Below are 18557 nucleotides of genomic sequence, written 5' to 3' on the forward strand. Positions count from 1 at the left end.
CAAATGGCCACCAAAATGGTTACCGGGTACAATATTGCACTAATCATGCTGTAAACAAGGGAAGACCTTCATTGGGTCAAATGAAACTAAGCAAATAAAATGCAAAAATATGTAAAACGTAATAAGGTACGTCCAACTAACACAATGGTGAAACCACTCTGACCAGGGCTCGACATAAGCGCTAGCCCACTAGCCGAGGCTAGTAAATTTTCAATAGGACTAGTAAGAATGTCTTTGGAGGTAGTCCGGCGGACTAGTACAATTATTCCTTACTTTGTTGACGGTTATTTAATCCTGAGATCGGTTCGCCAAAAGTTTATCGCCACTGAACTAGGACGTCGCCATGAAAGACTACTGCGCAACCGTTCTGACGCAATTCGGACTCGGTAACCTTCGTAAGATCTTTCGGAAACACGATCGTAGATTATAATGCGTGCGCAGACTGTAAAGTAAAGCACATGTGGCATGGCTGGTCTTTTCATGGCGGTGGATTGAGGGATGCGTCGCCCCAGGGTTCATGACAACCACGTGCTAGTGCGCTTGCCAGCTCGCTGGAACGAACGATCACTGAAATTGTACAGAGATGGAGCGGTTTTTAGTTGGTTACAGTCATCCTCCTAAAAAGGCTAAAACCACAGAAGTTACTCGTTCACAGGGACGGGTGTACGACTCCACCGTACGAGTACGGCAATTTCAATCGTCCTGGAGAGATAAGTATCCATGGCTGTCATACTTTGTCACCAATGGGATAGGCAAAATGTATTGTGATATTTGTCGCAAATATGAAGGCGCAGGAACATTTGTGACTGGCTGTACGAACTTTAAATTGGAAAGTGTTAAAGTGCATAACAGTTCTTTGAGCCATAAACAAAATGTCAGTAAATGGGAAGCAAAACAAGCCAGACCCGGAGAAACACAAGCTGAAAAAACTGTCCTTGCCTTGAATAAACACGTTCTGAGCAAGTTAGTGGTGCTGTTTAAAACTGCACACGCACTAGCAAAACACGGCAGACCGTACTCAGACTTCAGTTGGCTGTGCGAACTCGATGAGGCAAAAGGCCTAAGCATAGGGACAATGTACAGAAATGACAAACGATGTCAGGAATTTGTGAACGCTATCGCAAGTAAAGAGCGATATGACATTTCATGTGAAGTAAGTACGGTCAGATTTATATCTGTAATTTGCGATGGAGCAACAGACAGTTTTCACAGAGAGGCAGAAGTTTGTTATTTGAGAGCATGTCACATGGGTACAGTGTCAACAAAATTTATCGGTATCAAAAACATACCAAAGGCAGATGCAGATGGAATTGTTCATGCAGTTTCAAAGTTGCTGTCTTCCTGCCTCGGCAATGAAGATATGTGGAAACAAAAGCTTGTAGCGTTTGGCTCTGATGGAGCCAGTGTAATGGTAGGAAAGAAATGTGGTGTAGTAAAGAAATTAAGGACGATAATCGACCATTTCTTTTGGGAGTTCACTGTTCTGCTCACCGTTTGGAGTTGGCATACAAAGACGCATGTAAAGAAGTACCGCTATACAAGAAGGTTGATGCATTGATGACAAACCTGTACTATTTCTATAGAAATAGCAGCTTGAATCGAAGCAACCTCATAGCCTCATTTGATGCACTGGGTAAGAAACCTTTAATGCCTACGAGGGTCTCAGGAACACGTTGGCTCCCACACACACAGCGAGCAGTGAGAAACATAGTTGATGGGTATGAAGCCATTGTCAACCACTTCAGCAGGTATGTGCAACACAGTTTAGGTCATGATAATTAAAATCTCTGCTAATTATGAATTTGTGTCCTTGCATGTCTGTACCAGCAGGTTCTGTAAGTTCACTGTATTGTCCATAATTTCTGTTGACACAGTGCAGACAAATTTTAAACTCTAACCATTTACCCTCTTATATCAGGATTTGTTCTAGTAATATTTGTTTTAAATTGTTAAATTAACTTTGTCTAGTTCCAGGTATTGCTTTCACACATCAAATGCCTTAAAAGGAAAAATAATTTGGATATATTGACCTAAGCTTTTCATTTTGACACTTTCAGCTGCAAAATCCTCAAGACCTCGCCAGTAAAAAGGAGTCTGCTGCAAAGGCTAAAAATTTCCTGAAGGTCTTACTCAGTAGAGATGCAGTGTATTTTGTATCTTCTTGTGGATGTGGCAACATGCTTGTCGACACTTTCACTGGCATTTCAGGACAGGATGACTACAGTGGGTGAAATTCACAGTGAATTGAATTGTACAAAGGCCATCTTGGAATCCTATAAGGCAAGGTATGTTATCAATGCTGCAAGGAAATCAATGCTGGAATAGCTTTATTTTATGTGACGTATCAAACACTGTTTGATGAATATTTAAACTTGATGACAATTTTAACATTTTAGTGCTACCAGTTAGGGAGTCCTATAGATGCATTGCGACTGGCATTCTGTAATTTCCTGTTATGAAAAATTGTGAGATTGTAGCTTTTCAAAGAAATGGGAAACATGTCTGTGTAGGTGCACTGTTGTCTGTGGCATCCTGTCCTTCATCCCCTATTAATTCTACCATTGCTGTGGTGTTAATGGTTGCTGTATCCTTTCCTCACTAATTCTCAATTTCCAGTGATGGACCAAAGCTTAAACTGGTATTAGGTAGTGACGTACAGTAATCAAATGCTTTCAGGCAATGATGCAAGCTTTGTCAGTGCTAGAAAAAAGCTTCTGAATATGTTGATAGATAGTCTGTGTAGGAGGTTTGAAGTTGATGAGGAAATTCTCCACGCAATCTCTGTTGCAAACTTGAAAATATGGCCCCCTTGCCTCCAAGATGAACCAGGTAATTTTCATTGAAGTTATTGCACAGCAAACTCAATTTATGTTTTAGATTGATATTAACATGTTTTTGTTCATTTGGATAACATTTAAACAGTATCCCTGTGAAAATTTGTTTACATTCCACAGTTCAACAGTACTAACTCTGCTTTCTACACTGTTTTTGCTTTAACAGCATGCATGTTGATTTAATTTATTTAAAAGAGTAATGAAAGGCAGTAAAAATGAGAAGGTAAACTTTGAATAACTTCATTTGAAGTTAATTTCATGGATGGATTAATTGAAGTGCCATCTCTTACAGATTTTGGTAATGCATCTATCTGTATCCTGGCAAAGCAGTTTGGGGAAGCATTAGAACGTTGTGGGTTAACTTCAGAGCTTGAGCCAGAATGGATAAGATTCAAACATCTTCTTTATACCAGGTACAAATATTTATTCCCATGGAAAGTGCTGATCCAAATCTAGTCCCACCCCAACCCCCTGGCAATTAACTGAAACTCAGGTATAATCCATGACTGAGATCACAGTTCCTGTCCAGAGTGTCAATGTTGTCTGCTGTTGTGAGATTTTTTTTTAAGACCTATAGTAGAGTGACTGTAACTTAATACTTAGTATACAATATCAATTCAAACTGAATTACATTCATCTGTAGACATTGTTTTCTTGTGGTTGGATGTTTCTGCAAATACACTGAGTACAAAGTATGAATTGTACAATGAAATCCATGTCACCTTTAATTTCCATAATTTTGTTTTACAGATTTACAACCTTGGCTGATGTAACATGGGCTCAGGTCAACAATGCTCTTTCAGAGAAATGTCCAAATGTCTTGGGTTTAATTGATCTGATTTTGGCAATACCAGCAAGTTCTGCTGAAGCAGAGAGGGGATTCTCACTCATGAAATCCACTAAGACTGATTGGCGTAGTACGTTGAAGGACACAAGTTTATCTGACCTTATGATGGTCCAGCTGATGAGCCCACCAATTAGTGAATTTGATCCCCATGAAGCCATAAACTTTTGGTTAAATGACAAGCACAGGAGACCACAGACACGGTCACAGTCAATAAAGGATATTCCTGTTCCCATCATCAGTGTTGATGCCGATGCCGATGCCGATGAGAGACCAAATACAGAAGTGGTTGATTCTTTGCCTGTTGCTGACCCAAAGAAGGACTATCACTCTGATGAAGATTCTGGGGCAGAGGAGGGATTTTATTCAGATAGTGAATCTGAATCTGAGGACATAGACTATCGTCAAAATCATGCTATGAAAGCATATGCTTTATTTCAATCAATTACACTTCAGTAGAAAAAATACCGCCAATGGCGCTGTATAATAAAGTGAAAGTGGCTTCACACATCACTCATCTCGTCTTGTATGTGCTTTGGTGTGTTTAGTGTCTGAAATGTTTTGGCTGTTTGTGTGAAAATTAACAAACGAATCGTTAATTTTAAAATAAGCCATTTGCTTGAGCAGGACTAGTAGATTTCATTTAGGACTACTAAAATGAACTGCTACTAGTCCTTCGGGCTAGTGGATGATTTGACCTTACGTCAAGCCCTGTCTGACATGACGAGATACGTCAGTGTGAGTGGGAACAAAAACATTTAAATAACCCAAAATGCATGTACGCAAGGCTGTAAATTGTAAACGAATGTACAGATATTGATAACACTGACACTACTGGCATTAACCGTAATGATTTAAGAACTGCCCCCCGTAAGCTCCTATAATACCTGATCTCGCCAAGTGCGCTAAAATGAACCCCATCGGCGCAGAAAATCTGTGCACGTTTGCTAAAAACACGCTTGTGTTTCCAGAAATGTCCAAAGGCCAAGCCTTCTAACTCGGCCTCTAAGAAAGTGTTCAACTGCAAGACACGTTCGTTAAAATGGCTGCTACGTGATGTGATGCGCGGGAAAATCTGGCATACAAAAATAACCTTGACGTCCATGTAATTGTGCAAATGCTGCACGAAATGCATAAGACTTGAGCCGACAGTAGCTGCTGAAAGTGAGGACAAATCATTAGCACCTAGCTGTAAAATAACCACATCTGGGTGAAAACGCTGGACGACATGTAAATCAAAACGCCGTACTTTTTCAACTGTACGGCCTCCGATGCCGTGTAGTTGTATTTCTGCAGAACTGCTCATTTTGAAAGACTGCGGCATAGCACGTGCGTTACGCGGTAATGACATAGACGCCTTTAACCTCGCCACAAAAGAATGACCTAAAATTAACACCTTTGACTTCATAATGATTGCCAAAGACGTCGGCCTCAATGCCCGGAACTTATATAAGGATAGAACCTCTAAGACAAAATAAAGCTTGCCTGAGAAATGTAGAAACGAGGACAAAATTGTTGGACAAACCAAACTGCCAGCTGCTTGTTTGGCGGTGTGATCTCAAAGAGGCAGAGCAATGTTGTGACCCCCCTCTAAGGCACTAATGAAAGGAGCTCTATTCGCCGTAGAGGGCGGTCTACACCTGAAATTATGAACTCTACAACTGCATGTATATAAATCCGATTATCTGTCTATAATCGTTGTTATTTGGACTCAGTAAATTTGTTGTTGTTTTTGTTATTTTTGTTATTGGTTATAGTATTTGCAGAAAATAACAAAGTATGCGCTGCAAATTCAATACAGCCTTACTATACACATGCGCTGCAAAATTCAATACAGTCTAACTTTACCCAAGGGTTGTCACTTCTTTTTCACACGCTTTTTCCATCGCCAAAAATGCACCTAGTAAGCATCGAAATCAGTAAAAGTTCGACGTAGAGTCAAAGCACATAACTTGAGCATACACTGATATCAAACAGCCATAGCTGTAAACTTGCGCGAAATGGTTTGATCCATGAAGAAGCTTGCATAGGGAGATCGAATGGAGATTAGACAGCAGGCCGCAGTGTATGTTGACCAAAGTATTTAGGTGTTTTCCTAGGGATATTGGAAGATTGCGAGAGAAATTAATAGGGGCTTATCAAAGTTGGTCTCCGGTACAAATTGGCGTCCACAATAAAGCCTGTCACTGTTTACTTTACATCAATAATCACTTGAAGTAGAAGGTTGCATTTAATTAAACCATGTGTGTTCTTAAAGTATAAGGCATTACTACTGTTGAAAATATTGTAATCTTTCTTTGCCGTTGCATGTATTGTGGGTATGTACTGCGATATTGAAATGGACATTCGCTTTTTGCTCACGTGTTTACACACGTGAGCATATGTCGCAGCGATGTCTGTCTGTCTGTCTGTCTGTCTGTCTGTCTGTCTGTCTGTTGGTCCGATATCTCAAAAACGGCCAGTCAGATCAGAATCAAATCTGGTACATATATTCAGTTGGCAAATGGCAAGAACTGATTAGTTTTTGGTGGGTGTGGCCTGCTTACTTTTTGCTCATTTGCATAATTAATGATTTTGGAAAAAACGGATATACATTAAAAACAACTACACACAATTTGATGAGATTTGCTACAAATGTTGATCACACCAAGATATGTCAGCAGTGGGAACCATTAAGGGTGACGTGAAAGATAGTTGCTAATTTGCATAGTTAATGAACTTTCCTAATTAGGGATATATGTCTGATTTGACTCGATCAAAATTGACCAAACTTGGTATGTATATTAAAGATACTATTATTTAACATTATTGAAAGTCATTAAGCGTTTTAACTTTAGCCAATTCCTAATTTGCACATTTAATGAACTTTGCTAATTAGGGATATATGTTTGAATTGACTGGACCCACAATGATGAAACTTGCTACATGTATTTGGAGCTAATATGATACAACATTTTTGAAAGTCTTTAAGCATTTTTACTTCAGCCAATTCCGAATTTGCATATTTAATGAACTTTCCCAATTAGGGATATATATCTGAATTAACTTGATTGTAGTTGTTGAAACTTGCTATATACATCAACGATACTGTGATATAACATTATTGAAAGTCAAAAGACATTTTTACTTCAGCCAATTCCTAATTTGCATATTAAATGAATTTTCATAATAAGGGATATTTATCTGAATTGACTTGATCAAAATTGATGAAACTTGCTATGTACATTAAAGACACTATAATACAATATTATTGAAAGTCATTAAGCATTTCTCTTCAGCCAATTCCTAATTTGCATATTTAATGAACTTTCCTAATTAGAGATATATATCTGAATTGACTTGACCAAAGTTGACAAAACTTGCTACATATATTGCAGATACCATGATACAACATTATTGACAATCATTAAGCATTTTTACTAAAGTCAATTCCTAATTTACATATTTAATGAACTTTGCTTATTAGGGATATATACTGGGATTTACTTGATCAAAGTTGGCAAAACATGCTATGTACATTGATGATTATACCTGGTTAAAACAATATCGAAAGTCATTTCACATTTTCATGTCAGCTAATTTATAATTTGCATATCTAATGAGCTTTCACAGCTCGGCATATATGGCTTGAAGGACTTGGCCAACGGTAATTACACTTGCTATATAAAATGGTGATACAATGACAGCAGTCGAAGAACTTTAATATTTTTATTTCAGCTAATTACATATTTGTATACTTCATGACCTTTTAGAATTAATCGGCGATGATTATTGTTCATTATGTTGATCATAATACTTTCAATGAAGTTGCAAACATGTGGCAAAGGTTCAAATTTACACATAACTGCAATATATAATGAAACACGTGAGCATTTTCAGTTCATATCTGGTTTTAGTTCGGGGTACGACAATATATTTTTAAATTGATCTGCCTGTAGGGATCTATATATATATATATTCCTCTAAAAATAATTGTACCACAGTTCGTCAATAACTACTACTGACTTGATAGAAGGGAACTATGCTATTCGTAATGGTGTATGCTCATTCAGAGTTGAAAACCCTCGTTCTGAGATATTTGATGTAAGTTTGCGTTCGTGTTCAAATTTAAGTAGTCACAAAACAAAATTAAAACTATTCCTATGATTTTTTTAAAATTTTTGTTGGTTTAAACTATTCCATAAAATGATGTTTTTTATGCGATCTATTCATGTATTCTTATATTGTTCTTCAGTGGAATGTCTGCAGTTTGACTTATGTTGTAAACTTTAAGGTAGAGAGATATGCTTCTCTAAGTACTGTCAAAGGAATTTCACTACAACACAATATTCTGGGAAGACTTTACCTTGAGAAACTTCGATGTTCAGCAAGTGTTTCATTTGGAAAAACATACATCTTCATTAACGTTAGTGACCGTCCAAATCATTTTATTTATTAATACATTTTTATCATGAATTATTAATTCACTCGAATATTGGTGATGCTACAACAGAAAGTTCATATTTGCCAGTAGATATGTATTCGTCGTCAAAATTGGCTAGTATAGCGATATTGAAGTTGATATAAATTTTGAATTTTCTGAGGGACACCCACAGTGCTTTAAAATTCTATTTCATTTTTCTGATTTGACCCAGTACCAAATAAAACACGTTTCATACAAAGATTGCCTTATTTTTTATGTATATGAAAAAATTGGTAGAATTTGACGTTAGCTATAAAAGTAATTTTCGATATACATTGGGGTATGGGGTAAGTTTTGTTCATTATTCATGAAAACTATACAAAGATATTGCATGTTACAGTATGTCATTTTAAGACTAGTAAATTACAGTAAATTACCTTTCTAATGATACCAAACAGACTAGGTTATGTAACAAAATAAGCTCAGCAGATGACCTACAATAAGACAGATTTAATAAACGTATATGATTCTGCATTACTGTGATGCCTCTTAGAATATGACTGTTACAGCTATAGAATCCTAATATTGTTTCTGTTAAAAGTCTATTTCATATTTCCGACATGTCCCTATCCCGAATGAAACAGAGTTCACACACAGCATTGCATTTTTATCATGTATAGCTAAAAAATTGGTAGAATTTGAGATTAACTGTAATTTGCGATCTTAAACTTTGTGGTATGGGGTAAGTTTTGGTCATATTCATAAAACTGTATAAGATGTTGCATATTACAATAATGCATCTTTAAAAAAAATAAGTTGCATATCTAATGATACCAAACAAGCGAGGTTATATTTTACTTACAGGAAGACAGGTTGGACGAAAATGCATGTGGGTCGCAAAATCGTGAGTTTACGGTATCCTTCAAATATGACCGTAACAGCTATTGCACAACTATATTTTTTCTGTTAAAATTCCATTTCGTATTCTAGTGATCCCAAGGCATCTGAAAAATACAGGTTTGTTATCCTTTGGCGGGGGTGCACGTAGACCCCCTGTAGCCCACGGCCTATAGCACTTTGTTTTGTTTCTTCATATCGAATTACCGAATATGTTATTTCTATTGAAAAGCAAAACCACTGTTATCTGATACAGTGAATGACATTGTTTGTTGATCAATACGTTACTTTATTTGAATTTATACTTTCCTAGAAAAATATTTGCTTTTGAAATAAATTTAGATCGTCAATTGTACACTTTAAATCTCATGAGTCGCAAATTGCCAAATGGCATCGCTTGAACTCTTTGTTTGATGTTTAATGAACATTCTAACTCCGTATGACCTATTAATGACAGACTTAATTCAAGAGTCTATGTATCAACACTGATACTGCCGCTTTCCTTTTTCTCACTGATAAACAGAAAACTGTTCCTTAGAAAGTGACGAGCGACTGGTGTGTGGTGAAAGCAGCATTGACTTCAAAACGTGTTTTGGACGTGGCTGTTGCTGGTTTAAGGGTAAAACTACTGGTAGACATCGCACTGAGAACGAATGTTTTCTGAAAGGTATGTACAATCCTGTACACTCAATTTGAATCTAACAACGAAGGCAGAGACAGCTTTTACATGATGTAGACTCAAGAAGACAGTAACACTGTTCGAATCCTCAAGTTTCATATTGATTAAGCAATTCCAGCTGCAGTCGATTCCAAATCTGCTGTAACATTTAGAGAGTAATGCTTGTGAACAGACTTTGGTCAATTCGATTTGATTTACATTTTTGTTCGGCGATCATATGATTAATATCCAGTGCTTACTCTGAAGATTCAAGATATCCATGAACATTTCTATGTCGTTCGAAAGTTCTTAAAACCATCATTTCCATATTGCATGCAAATAAGCTTGGCATGTTTATCGAAAGTGTCTTTGTATAAACGTACATCACCTATCGAGCTGTTAGGTACTAACAACATGGCATGTAAGCTCATACACCATAGAAAAAACTGTGTGTGTTAGTTGGTATGTGTGTATGGTATGGCATGGTCTGTGGTCAACAACTGCCGGGTGAAAGTTTAATGTAAAGTGGAATAAATTAATCGGCAAAAATTGTACATATGAGTGGAGTCAGCTGTAGTACACTTCCCAATCAGAGAGTGTTCAGTTATTCTGGCCGAATTAGATCATCAGTGTTTAACTTTGTAGAGGACTAACTAGATTAAATGGTTGTAGTGTAAAACTGTATTTTTCTAAAAACAGACACACATAATTTATTTTCAGAAATAAAAGCGGGGAGGTATACGCGAAAAGTTGCTCTGACTTTGTTTCTATTGTCAATAAGTATAACTACAGGAAATGCGATTAGGTTTATACGTTTTCACATCCTATTCTCTACTCTTGAAATAAGCATTCTTCACGCTACTTTGTTGCCAAGACCCAGTAAGGTCTGGATACTGGATGCTGCCAATCAAATTGTTGACGGCATCATGATTGTCATCAACTGGGTATATCTATTTGAACGATTGTTACCACCACTATTAGGTACATAATCCTTCACGTCCTTCAAGTGGTAAGACGGTATACAATATAAAGTCTTTCTTTGGCGAAATGAATCTATGTAAAAATGTGAAGTTCTTCTTGAAAGTTAGCACCAATTGCAATTCAGAACTGAATTCTCTAGTTGTAGTTAAAATCTGCTTTTCAAAGGTAAAAAGGGGGAAATGGCAGAAAGATTTGAAAACTCCTTGAAACTGTAAAAAAACTAACAGTGATATACCATGGCTTTAGCTATAATATGTCATGATACCGTCAACAATGGTGTGTCATCATACATGATTGCGTGACCGCGGGGCTTTCATCATATTTGGTTGAAATGAAAGAAGAGTATTTATTGCAAAATATAGAGTCAACAGTTGTGTTTACAATAGAACCTTTTTCGCGCAAATTCATTTGCAGGTTGAAGTTTTGGAACGGTATTACAGTCATTTTAAATAAAACAAAAACCAAAAACACAAGAATCCACAAGTTGGACAATGCTACTCTATTTCATGTCAATAGATTATAGTTATACAAGGGAATAAATTGCTGAAAAATGCATGGACAAGCTCTTGACATTTTACAAACGGTTTTTATTAATCTGAAATTCAGCTCTTTAATGTTATTTATTCCAGGAAGTCTTTTATTTTGAAATATTTTATTATTATATGTCATTGAAATTGCATTAGCGGTCATTTTGAATTTCAAATAATGTTAAGTAATTAGTGTCTCTGGTACAAATATTTGCACGGGGGCTCCTGATTTTAACCTTGGCTTGGTTAGATAATGATTGAAATGTTCCTTGTAGAAAGTTTCAGCAAAAGTGTAAGACATTTACTGTCGAGGCGCATACTAACCGAAGGTCGACATCTGTATCACCCCTATTTGCAACAATCAACCCTATTTGTAACACTGACCCAATTTGTAACAAACCTTAACCCTATTTGTAACACTAACCCTATTTGTAACAAAAGTTAACCCTATTCGTAACTCTAACTGTAACACTAAAAACTAAAAAACTAAAAAACAAATGTTCTGTTCCGACAAGTTGAACATGGTTTTCGAAAATAGGTTAGGTAGGTCGGCATGGATTTTTTCTAAAATATTTTTATTTTTAAAAATGCACTTTTCAGGGGTTCAGGGCGATCAAATACTGGCCACAACATTTCCAGAAAAAACGTATCATACATATAAAAGGAATAAAAACATAAAAGACTTCCTAATTTAAGCAAAAATCAAATGTCAGGTGACGAAAACGTGATATTACGGGGTTTTTCTCTTCTTTTTTACTTCCGTGTTTACGTTGCTCTAAAAAATTTAGGGTCGGCAGGCAAAAAATAGGGTAGGTCGGGTTATCGGAACAGCACAATTTATTTCTTTGGCCTAACCAATCCACCTGCGGGCCAACCAGACTTTGGTCGGCCTCTGTAAAGGATGTTTCATAGTAACTAAAATCATCATCAAACTTTAAATCGGCGTCACGTCGCCCTGAAGTTCGATCTCTGTATTACTCCAATTATTTATCCCTGCAGCTCTAACACATATAGTACTGGGAAAATACCGTATAATCGATAATTATTACTAAGCTTCAGCAGCCGAAAACCACATGGAAGTAAGGCATACAGGACCCATCATGTAGTCACTTATAATCCGAGCCAGGCACAGCTAGGTGAGACACTACACATACGTTGTCCAAAGTTAGAGAGTGGAGTCGTTTATGTTCAAGATACCTTCGATCTGGTTTTTGGCCTGACAGTATCGGGCCATGTAACCGAGTGGTTCAAAATGTCCCCAAAATATAATCAAGTGCATGGTTTTAAAATTCGAGGGACAGATACTTCTCGATCGGAGTAATCATAATTTTATTGAATGTTATCGTGATCTCTATGAACATAAAGAGGAGAGATAAAACGTGATTCTGTAGGGTATTCAGAACGAAAATCTCCGAATCTAAGAAGTGGTGTGGCCGATGCAGATGATAACATCGTTGACGATAGTCTACTTCTTGAGGTTTATAAGACTAAATATGCCATGCACTTGACTAATCCCTTCATCACAGGTCATGGGGTTACTTATCAATCAGCGCTCTGCAGCAACATCCAGTGGGAAATTACCTTGCGTCTCTGTCTCCTAGTTAATTGTCGGTCAAAATTTCCCTACAGCAGGTTATACAAACTGACGAATATTCAATGAATATGAAAATGGTGGTGGACTTCATGATACTGCAGTGACACTGGCAAGTGACACAGCCGGGCACTACAACAATGGCAAAAGTTTTCTGTACGATCAAGTGCACCACTTTAGAACAACCCATTTAATAAGCCGGACTCAATTATCAATGAAAATGCCAATGTACCGCGTTGTAGCATGGGAAGTAAATTATTACTCTTTACCAAAAAACAGAATCAATCAGAACTGAACAAAGAACTGTTTGTAAATCCATTAATTGAATCTGTTTCTGCATCGGTACCATGGAGGGGATCGCGAATAAAATATCCGCATTTTTTGTATGAATCACGTTGTTATTTTGCAGAAGATAAGGATTGTTGTGAAATTAACATGGACGAAGTTGATTATGTAAAGGATAAAGCCTGTTTTTCTATTGATCCCCGTAGCTTTAAAGATATTGAATTTCATGAAACTGGAAAAGGGGTAATTAATTACACAAGGGATAGCGTGAAACTTGAAATTCGGAAAACAGATAGACCCTACATCAGTGAAGTAATGGCGGTATACGTAGTGAAGCCGTCCACGATGATAAATTATTTGCCCAGGTTTATGTTATCAGCGATGCAATAGTCTCTGTCGGGAATAAGCGACTCAAGTCGATGCTGTTTTAGGTCAGGGCATTGATGTTGTCGGCTGTCGCCTCTGGATGGATGCGTGGTAATCGTCATACGTTGCACCTGGGACGAATATACACACATATTCGTCCCAGGTTGCACTGATAGAGTATGACAGCGGGTCATCGACCTTGGGAACCAAAATGTTGGTTGACCTTTGACCATATCCGAAATACCGAATTATTATTTACCATGCCACTTCCATTCTTTCCTAGATGCACACGGACACTGGCACTCTACTCTACTATCTGTGGTCAGGCTCGCGGCGATTATTCGGGCGGGGGCCTCTCTGAACACGTACACTGGCGTTTGGGATACACAGAGATTAGAAAATAAGCTGAATTATCCCCAAGGGGTAGTAATAGTTTTAATTTTTTCAGAGGTTTCAGGGGAATGATTGTTACAGGTCTTCTTACCGTTAACGTTAATAATTCATAACAACGCATATAAGCAGATTATGAGTGACAGCAACAAAATGTATCGGCATATATAGTGGTACAACATATCATTATTTACAAGGCAAATTTCCATGGACTTTTTCCATTTTTGTTTCATATCACATTATACCTGCACTTATCGTGAAAGCAGACTTCCAAACAGTAAAACACTAGTAAAAGCCAGGTTTTCATATCAGTGACGTGTGAATGTGCGCAATTTTACTGTTGCTAAAGAGTGTCGATCGACCTTGTTCTGCTGTGAATGCTAAAACACTTCTCTTCGAGCCATAGACCCTGGAGGGTCTATGTCCGAGCATAGCATCAATAGCTTTTAATGTAGTGAAGTAACATCTCCGGAAGATTTTATTTTCTGACATTTTGATGCTGTATACCTCATCTTTTAAAAACTTAAACATCTGTCAGGTATCAATGATCAATAGGCACTGTTTTTTCAATGTCTTGTCTTCAGCGTCGGTTATACGCAATGGAAGATTATTTGCAATACGCGTGGAGTGTTGGCAAGCGATGAAGAGCGAACGCTCGTCGTCTACTATTCACCATATCCTTGCCCCTAAAACGACTACTCGGTAGATTATTTCAACTTTTCAAATGTCCATGGGAGTACGACAAGGGGAATGTAATCAATATTTCAGATAACGTTTTGGAACTACCAGGCTATGATCACATTTATTTATTTATTTATTTATTCACATTAAAGGATAACCAATTTACAGACACCCTTTTGGTAAAAGATCCCAACAGGGCCTTAATCTTCCATGGGGTCCTAAAAACACTTAATACAATAAAAAATACCAATAAAAGTACAGCAAAATAGACACGGAGTAGTTAAAGTAATTAAAAAATAAACAAAGTGACCGTATTCAGAAAAAAATTGTAAGTCAATGTTATCTTTTATAAAAAGTTTCAATTATATTTTAAAGATACTGATACTAGGGCTACATCGAAGATTTTCTGGGAGGGAATTCCAAATTCTGGATGCACGCATTACAAAAGTTCTCTGACTGATTCCGTTCGAAATTTGGAAAGAAGGAGTTTACGCGAGATTGCTGCGCGTGTGGGATAATCATGAACATGACCAAATCATTAGTTTTCCGAACGGTCTCTTGATATTATTTTAGTGTGTCATGGTCAAAGTTTCACTTTAGGACAACGCTGGATTTCGCTTCGTGAAACTTAGAAATAAAGATCGATTATTTTTACCATGTGTACACGTCAAGGAGATGTAGTTGTTTAGCAGAAGCGTGGTCAAACCCAGTGGACCATGAATGCCTTCTGATCTGAAACACGATTGGAGCTATTTTGGAACAATTGGATCTTCATATTATTCAGATTTCTAAAAGATCTTAGGTTCCCTTTAGCTAAATGTCTCAATATTACAAATTACTCAAAAACAAGTGTGTAACATAAAAGAAAAGCAGATTAACTTACATTTGCAGATTTTAAAGACATAACTTCACCATCCAATTATCCCACATTAGTTCCAATCGTGTTTCTGAGTAAAACGTTGTGTATAGTCAGAACGACCGCGTTTCACAGAAGCGAGATCGTCTTTGTCTAGAGACTAGACGAACCGGAAGTTGACCTGGCAATTCTTTTCGCATATCAGTATCTTCCAGTGATTGTCATTCCGAGTGTTTTTCACAAAGGAACGAACTATAAAATCTCTCGACCAGGATTTGCCATTTGTATAAATCAGAAAATAGCATTACCAGTAGATGAACAGACAAATAGGTAGATAGATAAGCTTAGATCATGTCCGTGGATAAATAGATTCTCTGCGTGACAGCATGGTGACAGCGACTGTGTATGTAGAGATGGAGAAACAGAGGAATTCAGTGGGGATTCGAAAATTTTTGGGGTAGTAGAAGGGGATTTGAAAATTTTGCTCTGCCTGTAGAGGGGGACTTGAAAAAATTTTGGTTCCCTTTTACGTTTTACATTTTCCAATTCCAAGTTTTTGTAGGTAATTCAATGAAAAATGAATACCATTTTATGTCATCCAATTGTTGTAATATTTGTAATAGTTTAACAAAATCTAGAACCATTTTGTCACATTTCATGACTTTTATCTTGAAAAAATCTAAACATGTATGATTTGTCGTAAAAAAACCAAACTTGAGCCTAGTAACAGGGCAGAAGCTGCAACTGTTGATGATTTTTGCAATATTTCTGTGCAATATATCAACTACAGTTTCTTGCTGTTTCCCTACAGCATCCTCAAACACACAATATTCAGTTTGTCGACAAAGCCTGTATATACAAATATGTATTAGGTGATAATTTAATTAGAGTCAAGACTGACAGTCAGTTGTCAGTGATACAAATGCATGGTAAACAGGCACAGGCTGTGTTAGCAAGCTGAATACTGGACAGTTCAACATGCTGCAGGGAGTAGAACAAGAACAGAGCGGTATAAATTGAACAAAAATATTGTCAAAATTATCAAAGTTAACAGCTACTCCCTAACAGCTACTCCCTGCGGGCACTGTCACTATCAGGTACCGACCTGCTACTGCAGTGTCACTGTCACTGCATACCTGAGCAATGATAGAGATAGCTCTGACTCTGATCCTCATGGTAGTTGAAAAAGAGTTTGGGTCAAATGACGCTCATGACAGTGAAACATACTTGTACACAAGATCAGGCAAGAGAGCAACACATAGAAGACCAGGAGCCTTTAAACGTTATCGAGGAATTTTGAATACCGGCAAGAAAAAAGTTAGGGTCACCATGCTTTATTTTCTACATTCTCATCATAAAATAATGTAAAATCAAAACTTTCAACATGAACAAATATGTGACTAAATGGAATTATTTATTTTTTAACCAAATTTGCCATTATTACACCCAAAATTTCAGAGATGAAAGCATTCACTTGATGGAATATTTTAACCTTCCAGTATTGTCAATTTTGAGTAGCATCTAATTCATATGTCTTGTACTTTTGAAACAAATTTTTGGTAGGTCACTGTGCTCAGTTTTTTTACAATATGACAATTAGCCAGAATTCACGATTTGTCCACTCTCTCATGATCGTCATTTTGTGTGCTCTTCGGCAGGAGCAATTGACCTGGCCAGAGTTGGATTAACTCAAGTTGGCTTAGACTGATAAATCCAAAACGTTCACTGATGCGTTTAAAAATGAATCAATTTAAGAACTTGCCTTAGGAATATGACTTTACAAACTGCTAATAACAGGTAGTGTTGAACATCTGCGAGCGGAACTGCGCGATACGTGTTTATTTTTCTGCGCGCACATCCTTTACTGATATACGGGCTTCTGATAGTTGGCAGACTTGAAAAATTTTGATCCTATAGAAGGGGGATTTGAAATTGTGTTTAGGGTATTGAGGGGGAATCTGAAAAAATAAGATTTCAATCGCGATTCCTCCAGCCCCCCCCCAAGTTATTTGTGAACGCAGCCTAATGACCAGCATGGAGCTACAACCGGACTAGCTCCATGTGACCAGTTAGTAAATACCGCAGTCATGAGCGTTCGTCTTACATTTTACGCCCTTTGGTGCAGCAAATACTGAGTCCGAATCACTACAAATTCAAGTAAATCAAAGTCCGAATCAGAAATCTTTATCAGCGACTGAAATTGAACATCATTCCGTTCGCGGCCCCGGCAACTTCATGATCACCAACATAAAAAATCGGCGTCATCAAGAGACTTTCAATTTGTAATTTTATATTTATTAATTCGGATAAAGCTTACACCTACATTTGAGGTATTTAAAATTGAATTCGTTCTCCACTGCTTGATGTAAATGTTTTGCTGGGAGTATTTGAAGACTGTTAGACAATCACAATTGTCGCCTGTGTTGTTTGCTGAATTAGCAACCTCAAGAATGGTACAAATTTTCATGACGATTTTCTTCTGACGAAAGTCCTTGTCTGATTCAAAACGTTCGATCGTACGATTGTGACGTGTGTGGAGGGACGGTGATTGTGACTAGCGAGGCTACATCTGGATGCGATGCACTCGAGTCGAATACATAGACAATGTCTCTGTCTTTCTCGTGAGGTGAGGTGAGGCGTCAAGTATACAGCTGCAGCTATGTCATATAAGTACGGGCCGAAAGTAGGAGTTATACTTGTAGCAGTCAATACAGCAAGCCATAGAAGTCGAGCGAAGTCTTTTGTGGAGTGACCGTGCTTACGTCGAACTGGCTTCGACCATCTTCGGCTGTTGTGCCAGGCGTTGGAACAACGAAACGTCTTTTCAGTTCTGTTGTACCGATATCGCATCGCAATTGCCAAGTCGGATGTCAGACTTTGAACATACCAATCACCATCACGAAACTAAAGTCCCTTATGGAGGGACTGTGACGAAACTAATCGTCAATCAAACTTCACAAAGGAAATAGTCACTGTTTCTACACACGGCCTTGCATGCAAATGCTGTTCGAGTCGTTTGATTTTATCGACGTGAACGTGATTCACGCCTCCAACCGGCTTAGCATAGTAACTAACCCCGAAATTGCATACATGGCGAGTTATCATCGACAAAATTGTAATGTGTTGACGAAAATATGAGTTTCGACAAGGAAAAACCAAAAAATCGCCCCCAAAAATACACATGTCCATATTTCATCAAAATTTAAACAAATACGGCCAAGAATTTTTCAAAAATTAGGCTCTGT

General features: G+C 37.5%; 2 protein-coding genes across 3 annotated transcripts in view; both read left to right on the forward strand.

Annotated features, from left to right (window-relative positions):
- Nucleotides 1-18557, forward strand: part of LOC139139158 (receptor-type tyrosine-protein phosphatase T-like) — a 64090-nt gene that overhangs the window by 17710 nt on the left and 27823 nt on the right. Inside the window, exon 3 of the mRNA XM_070707963.1 lies at nucleotides 9501-9644. The gene's annotated coding sequence lies outside the window, so the exon portion shown is untranslated. The remainder of the gene's footprint in view (nucleotides 1-9500; nucleotides 9645-18557) is intronic.
- Nucleotides 2176-4302, forward strand: LOC139137965 (zinc finger protein 862-like). 2 transcript variants are annotated; one of them, XM_070706196.1, is made up of 2 exons: nucleotides 2176-2285; nucleotides 3585-4302. In XM_070706196.1, exons 1-2 carry the CDS (start codon nucleotides 2215-2217, stop codon nucleotides 4135-4137), a joined length of 624 nt encoding a protein of 207 aa, XP_070562297.1. In that variant the 5' UTR covers nucleotides 2176-2214; the 3' UTR covers nucleotides 4138-4302. The 2 variants fall into 2 exon arrangements, with proteins under 2 accessions (XP_070562297.1, XP_070562296.1); XM_070706195.1 differs by lacking the exon at nucleotides 2176-2285 and adding an exon at nucleotides 2691-3247.

Source organism: Ptychodera flava, chromosome 8 (genome assembly GCF_041260155.1).
Source record: "Ptychodera flava strain L36383 chromosome 8, AS_Pfla_20210202, whole genome shotgun sequence".
Lineage (NCBI taxonomy): Eukaryota > Metazoa > Hemichordata > Enteropneusta > Ptychoderidae > Ptychodera > Ptychodera flava.

What these genes read in the sequence shown, in the direction of transcription:
- LOC139137965 (XM_070706195.1), top strand. Translation starts at nt 3,093, where the DNA reads ATGGATGGATTAATTGAAGTGCCATCTCTTACAGATTTTGGTAATGCA. An exon ending in AAACATCTTCTTTATACCAG is followed by an intron (nt 3,248 to 3,584) that starts GTACAAATATTT and finishes TTTGTTTTACAG; the next exon opens with ATTTACAACCTTGGCTGATG.